This window comes from Bidens hawaiensis, unplaced genomic scaffold, assembly GCF_021521415.1.
Source record: "Bidens hawaiensis isolate Kalapana, Puna unplaced genomic scaffold, B.hawaiensis_p1.1 tig00028119_1, whole genome shotgun sequence".
Lineage (NCBI taxonomy): Eukaryota > Viridiplantae > Streptophyta > Magnoliopsida > Asterales > Asteraceae > Bidens > Bidens hawaiensis.
The window spans coordinates 1-16560 of NW_027494580.1; the positions used below are offsets into that span (position 1 = coordinate 1).

At 37.2% G+C, this 16560-nt stretch overlaps 2 protein-coding genes across 2 annotated transcripts; both read right to left on the reverse strand.

Moving 5' to 3' along the window:
* Positions 1 to 598: 598 nt before the first annotated feature.
* LOC143576423 (3-isopropylmalate dehydrogenase, chloroplastic-like) lies at positions 599 to 4874 on the reverse strand. The gene is made up of 7 exons (XM_077060514.1): positions 4698 to 4874; positions 2818 to 3138; positions 2573 to 2734; positions 2397 to 2471; positions 2197 to 2306; positions 2032 to 2104; positions 599 to 1045 (listed from the first exon to the last, which is right to left on the reverse strand). Exons 1-7 carry the CDS (start codon positions 4872 to 4874, stop codon positions 854 to 856), a joined length of 1110 nt encoding a protein of 369 aa, XP_076916629.1. The 3' UTR covers positions 599 to 853.
* Positions 4875 to 9219: 4345 nt separating this feature from the next.
* On the reverse strand, positions 9220 to 15032 carry LOC143576421 (ethylene-insensitive protein 2.1-like). The gene is made up of 7 exons (XM_077060512.1): positions 14715 to 15032; positions 13886 to 13972; positions 13693 to 13802; positions 13417 to 13627; positions 13162 to 13347; positions 10664 to 13087; positions 9220 to 9965 (listed from the first exon to the last, which is right to left on the reverse strand). The coding sequence occupies exons 1-7, from the start codon at positions 14949 to 14951 to the stop codon at positions 9624 to 9626; spliced, it is 3597 nt and encodes a 1198-aa protein (XP_076916627.1). The 5' UTR covers positions 14952 to 15032; the 3' UTR covers positions 9220 to 9623.
* Positions 15033 to 16560: the final 1528 nt, after the last annotated feature.

The window sequence follows — 16560 nt, forward strand, 5'->3', positions numbered from 1 at the left end:
TAGTGGCGATAAAATGAATAGGGATTATTATCGGATAATACTAGTCAATAGGGATTATTAAAATCCAATAAACCTTTGTAAAACTCTTGTACAATTTATCGTGACTAACCAATTCTTTAACCACTTTGCCCCCTTCCCCATAACCATGACAAATATAACACCATAAACATAAATTCATGAAGCTTTGTGATTTAACTTAATCACGCCTCATTTCGATAACATAATCAACTCATGCACATAAATTCATAAAATCAATCGTATAATATTCAACTTCTTTTTATATATTATGATAAAAGCAAACCTTAACTAAACTCAGCTCAAGCCTGTGTGATACCTACCTTAAACAAGCCAAAGCTCGGCTATATAGTGTGAAATTAATGCATAAAAGTTCAAAAGAGGTCAGCTTAAAAATACACAGCTTTCATTAAGGCTCAGGCTCGATAACTAAATATACTTGGCTCATTTCGAGCTTTTTATCGATCAAAGATCAAGTAGCTCACGAGCGGCTTAGCTCATTTGCACCTCTAAGCAATACATAAATTGGTAAACTGATGACAACTATCATCAAAAGTAATTTCTGAAAAACAGTTGGAAGAAAAGTTGAGGAAAACCTCAAGCTCAAAGTGATGAAGCTTATTCATAACTTACAAATAATAACCAACCAATAAAAGCATGTCAACTGCATAACCTCACTTTCTAGCAGTTATCTTTATACCCTTACCGAAATCACGAAACAAAAAATCTTGTTGTGGTCTAATTCCCTCCCCACAACTCCAAATAGTACATGAATCGAAAATTAGTGTAAGAAAAATGGAATCAAACTTTATATGCAATTTGCAGCATTTTTTAATACTCAAAGATGATCGATGATCGCTTTTGTAAATTCTGTGGTTGTTGATGTGCCACCTAGATCACCAGTTCGGTACTTGCCTTCTGCAATCGTCTTCAAAACAGCTTCTTGGATTTTATCGGCTTTTTCATTCAGATCCAAATGGTGAAGCATTGATACAGCACTTAGTAATAAAGCGGTCGGGTTTGCCAAATTCTGCATAAATCATATAGTACGGTCATGATTAAGATAAAATATTATTCAACTGAACAACATGTATGTCCAGTATGATACATTTCTAAAAGTAAATGTAAATAAACACATAAATATGAATGCAAAGAAATGCTATATACCTACACAACTGTTAAAAAGGGTTAACTGTAAGAAAACATGTATCAACTTTTAACAGATGATGTGTGCAAGAATGTTGCATTCAATGGTTAAATACGCTGTGTATATTAGTAAAAAAGAAATGATACTTGACAAGTGCCCTATGAACTTCTACTAAATTCACACTTGGGACCTTGGACTTTATTTTTACATAATTACATTTCTTAACTTACAAATATTCAATGAAAATAGCAAGTCTTTTTTGCATAACCGAGACCCTAGAGTTTATATAAAGAACTCAGATTTAATTAGGGACTTAACCAGACAGAGAAGAAGTCAAAGTGTGAATTCGGCAAAGGTGTTTCAGTTATAATCTTAGGAACATGATATGTGTGTGTGTGTCTGTGATTGAGTGAGAGAGAGAGAGAGAGAGATTAGTGAAAGGTTCAAATGAGAACCATTTGGAAGACAAGAACCGTGAGAGGCACAAGACTACACATTAATTCCCATTCAATGAGTTCATTCATAGGTGAATATGTGATGAGTCAAATAATAACCACAAAAAAAACTAACTACAAAATTTCCTTTCTATTCATATGTAATTTGACCAGTTCACATGTGATGATGTTCACAAGTGAACAAATCACATCACTTGTTAATTGAAAGGTAACTTAATAGCTTTCAACTTTTTTGTGGTTCTCATTTGATTGGCCCTCCACTTATATTCACATATGAGCAGGCTTAATCCCATGTAAATTAACATCTAATTTTGTAATTCTCACATTCTCGCCTTCCAAAGTTCAGTTATAAGAAGTAAAAAAAGCTGAATGCAAATACAAGACGTTTAATGATGAAACATTATCGATGCTAACCTTTCCGGCAATATCAGGAGCTGAACCATGAACAGCCTCAGCAAGAGCAATACCACCCTCTCCAATGTTTAAGCTGGTAATGATGATGCCATGAATTTAAATTCCGAAAAAGATTAAGAAATACAGGAAAAAAATTTAACGTAAAAACAAAGAAAAAGCAGATACCTTGGTGTTAACCCAAGTCCTCCAATTAGCCCAGCACAAAGATCACTGATGATGTCACCATAAAGATTAGGCATTACCAAAACATCAAATAGTGTTGGATTCTTCACTAGCTGTATATTGAAAGTAAAATACATCAATTGTCAATAACATTGTTTAAAAGATAAAATATAACATATAAATAAGGAGATAAGATTTCTCACCATCATACAGCAATTGTCAATGACAACTTCCTCATACTTCATCTCAGGGTACTTCTCAGCAACTTCACGACAACACTGTAAATGATAGAAAACAATCAGTATACAGTTTACTGCCACATGACATTAGCTTTCAAAGTGAAGAAAACAATGATATAATAATAATAATAATAACAAACCTTCAAAAATAGACCATCAGTTTTCTGCATGATGTTGGCTTTGTGTACTGCAGATACTCTGTCCCTTCCATGTGTTTTAGCATAATAAAACGCATATTCAGCCACCCTTAAACTTGCTTGACGGGTAATGATTTTAAGACTTTCAACAACTCCTCGCACCACCTAATGTTAAAGAAAAGTTTAACTTGACCCGTATGAGAAAAAGCACACCCGCAAATCAAACCATTTGTAACTAAACAATGTACCTGATGTTCAAGACCACTGTACTCTCCTTCAGTGTTTTCACGGATTGTAACAAGATTAACATCATCATAACGAGTCTTGTAACCAGGTAAACTGTAGCACGGTCTGACATTTGCATACAGGTTCAGTTCTTTCCTTAATGTAAGGTTCAAAGACCGATGTCCTTTTCCAATTGGTGTAGCCATTGGGCCTTTTAAGCCAACCTTGTTTCTTCTTACCGACTCTAGACTTTCCCATGTGAGAAAACTTCGGGTCCTTGGATCAACTTCTGTCCCCACATAATGTTCTTCCCATTCAATTGGAACCTCTGCAGCATTAAATACCTATAAAATGTGAAGAAAACAAGTAAATTAAACATGACCAGAAAGTTACATTCTAGAGAATAGCTTTACATTTTGATGCAAAACAGCAAAATCAATACAAGTAAACAAAATCAATCAATCAATCAATCATGCCCAGTAAAATCCCACCGACAGCAAAGCTATAAGTAGGGTCTGGGGAGGGTGGGATGTAGGCACACCGTACCTCTATCCAAAGGAATAAAGAGGTGGCTTCCAGAGAGACCCTCGGCTCTAAGTACATGTGTATGAAGCAAAATAAAGGAAATCAAAGTTTAACAGTTATATAAAAACTACTACTAATTATAATAATATTAATAATAAGATCACAGTTTAACAGCTATATAAAAGCTAATAATAATAATAATAATAATATATGTAAGGGAAATACCATTATGGTATGTGACCTAAATAAGTTAAGTCTAAGCCCTAAGGTATTCAATTCTCTCTAAAAATCCTTAACTTTAATTCTACTTCTCCACGAATTCCTATCCTCAACCATGTCCTCGGAGAGGTTTAGGTCTATCAAATCATGCCTAATCCTCTCTTATAATATAATCAAGATCCCTTGTACTCTCTTAACTATCTCCATTGTGAAACTTAAAAAATAAACCTCCAATCATTCACTAACCTCATCATATTTGATAGTAATCTTCATTTCTCATCAAAGTTTCAGCTTATGTTTATATAATAGAACAACACTTAATCAGAACCAAGTACCAGCACTTTATTAACCATAAACCCTAATTTGACCACTTGAATATAAAACTACATATGCCCCCAGTTTCCCCCATAACATGCTAACACACCTGAACAAGTGTAGAAACACACACAAAATGAGTTCAATATCAGTTGACAGTTAACGAACCAAGTGAACATGAACAAGGGCATGTTCATGTTCGCTCGACGACGTTCGTTTAACTTTAAAAAACACGAACACGGAAACAAAATTTGTGTTCATATTCGTTTGTTTAAAAAATTAAGCATCTTCATGTTCGTTCCTTAGAGATCTAAACGAACAATGCACGAACACAAATGAACATAATTGAACAAATGTAAAGGAACATATATGAACAAGCTTACATGAACACAAACAAACAAATATAAAGCATTACATACATGATTCATCCAAAAAACACATTGAAATTAGTTGTATAAAAGTACATGATTCATCTTAAAATCCATTCTACCAAAAGATTCATCATGATTCATACTTCACGTATTTAATTGTTTTTAAAATCTATAAAGGTACATACTTAAATGAGTTAAACATAAACGAATTTCACATCGAACAGTTGACTGAAGGTTCATTTACAAGCAAGCCTAATTTTAGTAATTTGAGGAATAAGTTAAAACAGTAGCTAACAATTTGCACAACTCCTTCAATAATTCAACACTTGCAGAGTCCAGATCTCAAAATGCAAATTAGATCAGCCAAACAACACACAACAATAAAACCACAAAGCGCAAGCATAACACACAAAATCCGATACAATAACACTCTAAGCTAAGCATGAACCGTAACCGTAATAAGAAAACCGGACCTGTTTAACAGACTCGGCGATCTCAGGACCGATGCCGTCGCCGGGGAAGAGAGTGGCGCGAATCAGATTGGAAGAGGTGGACGAATAGTTCCGATCGAAGGATGAGAAAAGTCCGCCGCTAGGGTTTCTGGTGGCGCCGTGGCTTCGGAGGAGTCGTTTGGCGATTTGAAGAGCCATTATTGGCCGCAAAGACGTTATGATCGGAGATTGTTGATGATGATGAAATTAGGGTTACAGGAAATTGGGGAAAATTGGGAGAAGAAGAAGGAATAATAATATTAGAGCATTCTCAATTCGTTCCCATCTCTATCCCTTTATATCTGTACACTTGATTACACTAAAAACACTATATTTCTCTCTCATGCTTAATTAAATAGTATTTTTTATACATTTATCTTTACAGTTTTCTCTTTCCTTTACTCACAACCAATCCAACAAATATTAAAAAATAAATAGGGAAAACAATGTTTCCCCAAATTTACAAAAAATCACTACATTTCTCTCTCCACCCTATAATTTACACTCACAACCACTCATCACTCCACCCTATAATTTACAAACTTCCCTCACATATTTACAGAGAATAGGATGAGAATGCTCTTTTACTATTCTTGCATTATTGGGAGAAAGGCTTTGTGTTGAGTATTATTATTATTATTATTGGAAAATTTATAATTATTATTGGTCAACTATAGAAATATGTTATTAATTTATTATTCAAAGGGTACTTCATATTTGGGTTTGCTAATGACTTTTGCTAAGCTTAATTAAGCAACTTGTATAAAATAATGCATTTTGTTTACAAGGTAAACTCAGAATAATAAATTTTATTTGGGCGAAGTCGAGTTTAGCTAAGCCCCAGCTTGTCACGTTTTTACTAGAGCTTGAGCTATCATCTTTCCTAGCTCGAGTTTAGTTAGTACTTAACTTGTTTATTATATATTAATTAATTTATATACATTTTAACTAATCACATAGTTTGATTATAAAAAACAATGCAAAACATTCTTCAACAAGCCAAATTTTGGCTTGAACTCGTGTGCACTATCAGTACCTTAAACAAGCCAAAACTTGGTCCAAGCCCAGCTCTGTAGCGTGAAATTCGTATCTAAAAATCTAAAATAGTTAAAAGTACCCTACGCTTGTTAAAGCTTAATGAGCCTAAACGGTTTTCTGGGCTTGGACTCGATAACTAAACGAGCTTTATTTGAGGTTCAGGCTCAATAAGGCTCGAGCTTATTTTCAATCCGATCTCAACTAGCTCGTGAGCGCTTAAGCTCGTTTACGCCCCTAGATTTTTAGGAAGTCATATGATGTTTGTAAACTTGTAGATGAGAGGTGTTGTTACTTGTTACACATTTTGCTTCGGTGAAAGTAGGCTTCTCACCCACCACATATTAAATCAACAGTGTAAGTGTATATATATATATATATTGAAATTTTAAATCACTTTATTTGCCTCTCTTAATAAAAACGGGTTATGTGTACATATGTAATATTCCTTTTCTTTTTCTCACAAAATGTATATAATATGCTAAAATGTGCCTTGTATTTGTATGCGGATATGATGTATATGTTGGAATAAAAATGTACATGTTGAAAGAATGAGTTGTAATGTTGCAGAAAGGCTTATATTTTTCAAGTATTCAAGAACAATTAGAAGCCACTTTTAAGAATAATATTTCGTGTGAAAGGTTTGAAAAGCGTCATTGATCTATTGGTATATGGGTGAAACATTATTACATTAGCATTCAATCTATTAAACCCAACGTTAAATAATTCAAATAAGAAGCCCATATTATTCATAGTCAAATTAAATTATGTGACTCAATCAACATGTCACAAATCTTCAACTAGATAGAAAAGATCTTCCAACATGCATGGCACATTCCCTTATATAGTGAATCCATGATCTAGTTAGGGGCTAGTGGCGGTTGAACGAGGAAGTCCTACGGGTTTCCTGGCAGCGGCTGGAGGTGGTGGTGATGGTAGAATTTGAGTAAATGGTGGCAGTTTATTGAATGGACGTGGTAGTGTTCGCCTTGGTGGTGGTGTTTGCGGTGATGATGGCTGTGTTAACACTGGAGGGCTAGGAGATGGGAATGGAATGTAATTAGGTATCGGAAAGTTGGGAGAAGGGCCGTCGGCGAGGACATTACCGGTGCCTGAAAGTGTGACTGCAAGTAGGAAAGACAAGAAGAAGAAGAGCTTGAATTGTGCCATGTATCTTGGGAGTTAATATTGCAAATCTAGTGTGTGTGTGTGTTTGGGTTGGATGGAAAAGGTTTATAAGGGTTGTGACTATAGAGGTGGGAGACTTGGGGGGCCTCAACTTTGATAAATTTATATTTTGCTTAAATTATTTATTATTTAATAAAATAAAATTTTAATTTTTTAATATTCAACTGAAATTTTATGGTTTAGATTATATTTCTACGTTAAATTAACATTTAGATAAAACTTTAGACTCGACCATACTATTGGCATACTATCCAGACCTAAGCAGTTAATGCGGAAAAATATCGGATATCGGCCGAGGACCGATATTTGAGATATCGGTTATCACGGTGAGATAGGATATCAATAATTTTAATATCATGCAGAATTTATATATATGGCACTTTAACACTGGCAATTCAATATATTCTCCTCCTATCAACAAATTAACCTTTTGCAACACTAACAATTGTAGCAAGTAGGAACTGATTAATATTCAAAACACCAGCATTAAACACTAATATTTGAAAATTAAGACTTAAAATGCTGATATCGGGAATTTCGGTGAAATGTTGATCAATGTCAGTAAAATATCGGTCAATATCGCCAATATTATCGGTACCGATATTCTGACCGATATTTCACATGAGGACCGATAACCGAGATACCACTGATATACCACCAAGATTGACTGCATAGATCCAGACATTACTGACATATTATATGGACATGTAACAAGGAAAATAATGATACGAGTCGTATGACATGTGAAAAATGAGCATATGGGTCGTGTGAGAGGTACATCATAAAGCCCGTATTATGTGTTTGATTGAAAAGAAATAACCGTTTAGACCACTACAAAGTCATACAACTTGTTGGTCCATAAGAATCGTATAATAGAAGAAAATTATCATATGGGTCGTATGGCAAAAGAAAATTTGTCATGGTAGTCATACGAGGGATAAATCATATAACACGTATAATGAGTTTCGCTTACAAAGAAATAACTAATGTGATAACTACCAAAGTTATACGGATTGTATGACAATTTTCACCAAATCATACGCCACGTATGATATAACAGACTTAGTATACGACTCGTATGATACACATTTATATGGACTTTTGGTGTTTGTATAACGCAACCAAAACTTAAATTAACGATTTAAAAAATAGATCAAAATGAGTTCATGCGATAAGATTGACGTCCACTTTACTACTACTATAAAATAAAGAGTTAAATAATTAGTCTCACGTGACGAAAGTAACATGTCTTAAGCCTAATTAAAAAAAAAAAAAAAAAAACTGTTTGATATAACATTTTTTTGTGAGAATTACTAGGTAACAAGCAACTAAATTAAGACCAAATCTTTCATAAATAGGAATGCATTTACAAAACTTTAGGTGAAATTGGGTTTGGATTTCTTTAGCCAAGTTACCAAAGTGTTTGTGAAAAATGCACACCAAACTTCAATTCCCTTTATTACTTTCTATCTTTGTCCTTGTAAAATACTAAAATTACGAATCGATGTACAAATATTTTAAATGAACACATTTTTTTATAATAAATAAAAAGTTCATTTACTAAAAGTAAAATAAATCTCAATGACGTAATTAAATTGGTATATAACATTATGTAATTATCAATTAAACCTTGTAAAAGAAAACAAAATTAAAATTTAATGAAAACCATAAAAGAAAATTTAAACGGTAGAATACTCGTATCAACAGGTCACGGGTGTATATATGTGTGCGTGTTTTGACATGACATGAAGTATACAGGTTTGAGTTTAATGTAAATGGATAAGGGCAAATTTTGTACGAGCCCACAAACATGTTTAGCTAAAACCAGCTGTGTTTTTGTTCGTAATTGACCTGTTTTAACATATTTACTTTTTACAAATGTGTTTTTATGTCAAAACTCATAACTTAAATAATTGGTTATTTGATGTCGACATTGGCATCAAATTTTATTATCTAAACACAATTTTTCGTTATAAATTTACAGTTTACAAATATTAGATGCAAAATTAAGGAATAAAAACCAACTCGGGTCAGGCAGGTCATGCTTGATTGCTTGTGCCAACCGTCAGTTACTCATGCCGGGTACAGATTCATGTTCGGGTTATTTAGATTACGAAACGACCCGCTTACCAAAAACGGAAAACCGACCCAAACTTTCTGTTTTGGGCCTCAAACAGCATTGCTTTACATATATGGCCCTTGTACTTTCACAAATCAATCTCACACCCATAGTAAAAGATTAAATCAAAGTAACCAAACAAATATGTGACACTAGAACTTATAAATTAAAACACAACCCACATATTTTCAGTTTATTTTGTTTCTATGTGAAAAAAAAGTAAACCAAACAAACACAACCATCATCTCATCTTGATAGTAGACCATCTTGTCGCCAGCTTAGAAATATTTACACAACATAACGACATCGTTTCCGGTCTACCCAGAAAAAAAGAAAAAAAAAAAGAACCTCCATTATTCTATTCCGAACATTTCTTGTTCTTCCAAGCCCGAGACACCATCATCGTTGTCGTCGTTGTTGCCATTACCTCCGCCGTCACCATAACTGATGTAACCGAACACAAAATTTAAAACCCGGAAGCTAAGAAAGACAACTTGCTTATAAATATCAGATAACCAAAAAAAAAAAAAAGATTCATTTAAATAGTCAACAACAGAGCCTGAGCCCTATGGACTTCGGCTAAGCCCATCTGGAGCCACAGCAAGCAACCGACGTTTGTATCGTTTAAGAACAGATGCCAAGTTCTCTTTTCCTTTGGGGAACGCCACGTCCCCGGCTGCGGCCCCGGGCCGACCCTTTCTGCATGAGATGGCGGTCTCGACGTTTTTCACTATGTCCAAGAGACTGGCGGCGGTGGTGCATTTCCCTCGGCTTGGTTTGGCCGGTGGCGGCAAACTGGTGAGGGATTTGGGAGGTGATGATCTCTGTTGGCACGAGTCCGGAACTTGAAGGCAGAAACACGGGCTTGCTGGCACACGCGGTTTTGAAAATGCCGGTTCTATTATTCCCTACACTAGTGAAATCATAATTCAAATTTACTCTAGTAAAGTACGGGTCGGGCCTAAATCAATTTATGTCCAGAAAGTTGTCTTTTTATAAATAACGAGCGCATTAAATATGATTATAAAAACGACATTGTTTCAATAATAATCTAGTTTTTAATTAAACGATTATAGAGAATTTATGTAGCATAAAGTACACTTTGGGAGACTTTGTTTGACCCGTCTACTTTTAAGGCTAATTGTAGGCATGTGAATTTCTGATACTACACAAAAACACGACACAAACCTAACACGAAAATTTTGTCGGGTCAGTTTTAGGTCAAACCGCGAACCCGTTTAGCTAAACAAGTCGTGTTCTTGTCAACCCGCCGGGTTGACGTGGGCGGGTTGACGTGTTTATCACATTTTTTTAAAAATATGTTTTATGTAATAAATTAAATTGGTTGGGTATATTATGCTAAAACTTAAAACTAAAAATGTAAATTTAAAGTATTAATATGTGAATACAATAAAAAACAAAAACCTTTCGGGGTCAACTGGATCGTGTTCGTGTTAACCCACGAGTATGCTTGTTGTGTTCTGTTTCGTGTAGGGTTGGACCACGACTTGTTCACTTATAGCCCGAATCGATCCATTTACTTATAAACGGATCAAACAGCAACCTCTTCAAAAATGTACAAAAACAACCAAAAAATATTAATTACCTGAAGACGATTAAGAACGTATGTGTACTTCCCCCAAAGCTCGGGCCTACTTTCCATAAGCGAGAGCTCGAGAATCCTATGCATACACCAAACACCGAAACTTTTTATAACCTCAATTCTCCAAACACAATCCTCACCACAATTAGGAACCGATGTTACAAGATACTTATTATACTCATTTTCATCAACTTTTGTTCCACCACCACGGGCCACCCGATTCACCTCAATCTCGTACAGAAACCTTTCCCGAGCAGCCACACGGTCCACAAGATGCTCATCTAACCCCCCGTTTTGCTTAAATAGCCATTCAGACCCTTCAAGTTTCAAAAGCTTAACAACACAAAGCCTAAAAGACTTCAAAAGATTCCCTTCAGAATCCACAGTATGTGCAGTCGGTTCTTGACTGCTCAAATTGGGCCTCGGGTTGACCTTTTCAGCCACACCAAACTGTTCAGACGGTTGTTTTGACCACATAGACCACGTGTCTGACCCGGACCTTGACCCTAACCGTGACCCGTGGCTTGAAGCCGGGTGGTAAGCAGCTGCATCCCGGGATAGGTTCGAATAAGATAAACCACCGTAACCGGTAATTGTCCCAGATCTGTATAACGGGCTGGAATAAACCGACTGCCCGAGAGTCCCGTATCTCAAACCAGCATCCCGTTCCGGTATGATTTTGGATTCCCGATTCGGAAGGAGGCCCGATATATCCGGCATGCTATAATACTTCTTCTCGTGCACATTCTCAACCGGGGCCACAGGCTGAATATTGCGATAAGCTCGTTCGGGTTGCATCGAGCTGTTTCTGGACACGACTGGATCCGGAAAACCAGGTGGCTTCGCGGGTCGTAGCCCATTTTGCACGGTTTTCGTCACGGAAACCGGAGATTTGTAGTTTGATGAAACGAGTGGTGGTGAATTTGGAGATAGCGGTTCGATTTGGCTTTGAAAGTAATCAGAATTTTGCATGGTTTGGTTTATATATGACTTGATTTGATACCCGTGAACCGTAGCAGGCTGATCCGTGTACGGGCCAGAAGTATGCGGTAACCGCAAACTATGGTATCGTTTCTCAGGATCCATCACATTTAGACCTTGGTTAGCAGTATACGCATCTAGTAACTGTTGATAGCTGGTCAACAAAGAAGTTGGCCCGCGTTGCACCCCATAAACCGGATCAATTTCCAGGCTCGTCATATTTGTAACAACTGGGCTAGCCTTTAAGTTTACTTTAGAATCAATCCCGAGCAACTTATCGAGTTTGTTAAGTCTAGCATCTTGTGTCATTTCCCCATGTAAATCAAAAAGAAGCTTCCAGAAATCATCTAGCGTTGTAGCTAGCTGACGTCTGGCGGCCCGCCCTAACCCGCCTAGCTTTGAAAGACTTGCGGGCCCACTCAAGATGTCATCTTTTTTCGCACCAAGACTCCTGAATGAACTCGGCCCGTTAGAGGTTGGAGATTGATTAGTTTCAGTTGCTGTTCCCGATACCGATACTGTTTTCGGTGGATCTTCGGGTTCCCACTCGGGCTCTTTCACCAAATGCGGGTTTCCATCTATCCTCACCGTTTTTTCAACCGAATCATCTATTTCAGTTTTCAAAACCGGGCTCGGGACACTTTCCACAATTGCCGGTGAATCATCGGGCTGCTGCAATGAAGGTGTGGTATGCGAAGAGTTTTCTTCGATGGTGGTCAAGCGAGGCCCGCTATCATAGTCTAAAATGTCATCTGGCAAATTAAAATCACGGGCTGAATCAATACCACTCTCGTGTGTGACCATTTCTTGAATTTCTCTCGGGCTTTCTTGTTTTTCTTCAATGAATGATGATTCGGGAACGATATCTTGAATACTATTATCATCCCACTGTTGAAAACTGGGTACGAAACTTGCAGATTTCAAAGGGGTTACCACGAGCCAAAGCATAAGTAAGATGGACAAACTCGCAGTTGTGAGAATAAAAACATACGGGCCCCACATCGTCCACCTCAAATTACTAGCCCAGTCACTGGTTCCAAACATCATCTCAACCACAAACACAATCACCAACCCGAGAATCCCGACATAAGTAACCCAAACTATATACTCGACATATTGTGAAATTTTGTTCACACCCATTATTGATCTCGATGAAGCGACACGGAAGAGCGGGACCACTGATGACAGGAGCAAAACCGCCACCGTGATTTGAGTACACAGCATAAGTTGGTACGCACCTTCAGCCCCCGAATGCCACGTGTACGTAAGTGCTGGAATCAAGGATATGAATCTGATTGTTGAGTGATGACTCCAACCGGGGATGTCGATTTTGAAAAAGTTAAGGAGAACCGATTGGCCACTGAACTTCCACGTCAGCGCGGTTGTGTGATACGAAAGAACTAGAACGATAACTAAAGCAAAAGGCGCCATTAGGCTCCTAAATACCTGAAAATGATTTTAAAAACCACATTATAATAAATTAATATACAAGAAATCGGCATAAAAGATAACTATTTAACCTGGTCCATTAGAGACAAAGCATCCTGAAAAGTAGACAAATCGAGGCCCGTGCTATAAAACACATTTGCTGCGGAGTTCATGAGAATGCAATTAATGACGAAAAAGCCACTGAAAGCGCAAAAAATGGCGAAAAGATGGTCATTGCATAAAGCCCCCTTTGAAACATGTGTCGGCCCCTGATGTTGCTGCGAAGATTCAAATAAACAATAAAAAACCGACTTTAATATGAAAATAAAAAGCTAAATATATTATACCTGCACAATAGACGAATGCAGATAAAAGTTATGAGGCATGATACTTGCACCGAGAAGACCCATTAATGCAAACGCACTTTCCCCGCTTAAATTAAGCAGCCCGCCCATTGATAAAGACGTGTCCCGTTGACTTGTAACGACTCCAAAGAAATAAGAAAATAAAGCAACGCTTGCCAACCACATGCATATTAACTTCGCTTTCCCATTCTCCTGTACAATATATAACATAATATTATAGAAATTGTGTAAAAAAAACTGGAAAATGATAACAATAATATGTAACTAGAGAAAACCGGACATAAGAAAGCATCGAGAGAAGTCAAAACAACACAAGTGAAGAGACCGATGCCAAATGTGAGATTAAGCGCATGCGCAGTTCCCAAAATCTTGCAAATTATGGGAGTTGTTACATTAGTGTGATCAATATATTTGTCAAATTAAATGTGTAACTAAAAGGGATTAAATTTACCATTGTAAGGTCCAAAGCGATCATAGATAGTTCTGCTTGGATTCCCAATAATACACATGTGACTGCATCATACTCGGTACTACAAATCTGCATAAACATATAGCAATAGAGCACAAATTGGTTAACAACTTAAAATGTTATACATGAGGTCTATAACTGCTACTAAGAAACTAACTGCCAATAACAGAAATAGTTGCAACTGAATTAACCAACTTGCTACTTGACTAGTTAGACTTGTAAAAGAACCGAGCGTTCATTGAACAGTTTGTGAACCGTCCGGCACGAAGTTCGTTATTTAATAAATAAACGAACATTATAAAAAGTTTGTTTGTTAATCATTTAAGTTTTGTTTTTGGTCAATTAAAACCTTTTTTAATGAATTTTTAGCCCAACAAATTATTTTTAACTGGTTTTAGCTCAGTTATGTCCGTTCATCTATGTTCACTAATGTTTGTTTGTGTAAGTTCGTAAACTGTCCGTTTATACTTTATACTGCTAACGAACGAACATATACGAACACGAACATGCTCATTTTCTTAATGAACAAGCATGAACAAGTAAACCACGTTCTTTCAATCATGTTTGATTGGTTTTTTGGTTAAAGTTAAACAAACAAACACGCTTACAAGCCTATAACTAATGGTTTGACTTGACTCTGACTCTGACTTTGACCATCTTACAAGAAAATATTACACAGCATTTTTACTTCACACATAACAGCTACTTTAATAATTATTTTTACAGCTTCACAACACAAGTCTCTATTTTCACAAAAATACCATTTTCGATCAATTTATCTATCAATTAATATAGAACAAAAACAATGTACCTGTGCAAGATCTCTCCCGGTGACAACAGCAATAGAAGCTGAAAGGTATTGACATAGAACAGCAGCCAAACTAAAAACAAACATAAGTACAACAAGATCACACCCAAAACGGGCCCCACCCTCGATTGTTGCAACCCATTTTCCAGGATCAACATATGTAATTGCAATAAAAACAACCGGTAAAACAGCTGTAAGCAGCCTGTGTGTCATGTTTGGTTGGGATTTTTCCCTCTCCATTTCAGAAATAACTATAATAACGCTAATTATCGAACGGTTGAGATTTGCTATGGTGGTTTCAACTTTCAATCACATGATAAATGTTGGTGTCGAAGCACGAAATGAATCTGACCTGATCCATGACGATGTTTCCACGGATTTTCGAGATGAACGAACCACGTCTTGATCTTCTTCTCCGGTTGCTTGAGACCTGCAATGGTTTTTCGGGAGTGTGGAGGTGACTGCTAAGAAATCCTGAGGATCTCTTGTTCATAGACACAAAAAAGTGGTGGTGGCTCTTATTGAGCATGACCCCTAATAAGGAGGTGGAGACCTCCTTATATAGAGAGTCTCATGGCCACCATCATGGTACTCTAATGGGCCTAGCCCAGTTAGGGTTACCTCCACAAAACCCCCTCAGCCCAATAACATTGTATTAGTCCATATAATAAAATAAGCCAAACATAATAAATTTAGGGTCGTAAAACCGGGTTTAGCACCATACCCCTACAAGCCCCCCAAGTCCAGCGTTGCTCCTGGGCGTGCAAGCGTCTAGGTGGAGCGCTGGACTTTATGAGGTGTGTTAGGTCATGGGGCGGTTTTTTCCCTTTTCTTTGGCCTTGTCTTTATTGTCTTTGAGTTTTGGGAGGTTTTCCTCATGATGGTGACATGTTGCGGTCCTTATGATAATGAAGGTGCCCTGTCATAAATAAGATATAGCACGCATCATAGTGGCGCGAGGCCTGATAAAAGATGGAGCGCGCATCTCGATAATAATGTAACATAACTTGCGCGCGAGGCAGCTTACGAGTTATGAGAATAATAAAGCCTGCGCGCGAGGCGACTTACGGATCTATGAGAATAATAAAGCCTGCGCGTAAGGCGACTTACGAGCTATAAGAATAATAAAAACTGCGCGCGAGGCGACTTACGAGTTATAAGAATAATAAATCTTGCGCGCGAGGCGACTTATGAGCTGTAATAATAATGAAGCTGGCGCGAGTTGCGCCTTACGAGCTATAATAATAATGAAGCTTGCGCGCGAGTTGCGGCTTACGAGCTATAATAATAATGAAGCTTGCGCGCGAGGCGACTTATGAGCTGTAAGAAACATAAAAGCTTGCGCGTGAGGTGACTTACGAGCTATAAAAATAATGAAGCTTGCGCGTGAGGCGACTTACGAGCTATAATAATAATGGAGCTTGCGCGAGTTGCGGCTTACGAGCTATGAGAGTAATAAAAGCTTGTGCGTGAGGCGACTTACGAGCTATAATAATAATGGAGCTTGCGCGTGAAGCGACTTATGAGCTATAATAATAACAAAGCTTGCGCGTGAGGCGGCTTACGAGCTATAATAATAGAGCTTGCGCGAGTTGCGGCTTACGAGCTATAATAATAATGAAGCTTGCGCGAGTTGCGGCTTACGAGATATGAGAATAATAAAGCTTGCGCGTGAGGCGACTTACGAGCTAGAATAATAATAAAGCCTGCGCGCATGGCGACTTACGAGCCATAAGAATAATAAAGCTGGCGCGAGTTGCGGCTTACGAGCTATAATAATAATGAAGCTTGCGCGCGAGGCGACTTATTAGCTGTAAGAAACACAAAGCTTGCGCGTGAGGCGACTTAC

Coding starts and splice junctions, on each gene's coding strand:
- LOC143576421 (XM_077060512.1), bottom strand. CDS start 14,951: ATGGAGAGGGAAAAATCCCAACCAAACATGACACACAGGCTGCTTACA. Junction 13,803..13,885: donor TCGCTTTGGACCTTACAATG/GTAAATTTAATC, acceptor ATAATTTGCAAG/ATTTTGGGAACTGCGCATGC. Junction 9,966..10,663: donor ACGTTCTTAATCGTCTTCAG/GTAATTAATATT, acceptor TCACTAGTGTAG/GGAATAATAGAACCGGCATT.
- LOC143576423 (XM_077060514.1), bottom strand. CDS start 4,874: ATGGCTCTTCAAATCGCCAAACGACTCCTCCGAAGCCACGGCGCCACC. Junction 3,139..4,697: donor TCGCCGAGTCTGTTAAACAG/GTCCGGTTTTCT, acceptor CACATTTTATAG/GTATTTAATGCTGCAGAGGT. Junction 2,105..2,196: donor GGACTTGGGTTAACACCAAG/GTATCTGCTTTT, acceptor CATCATTACCAG/CTTAAACATTGGAGAGGGTG.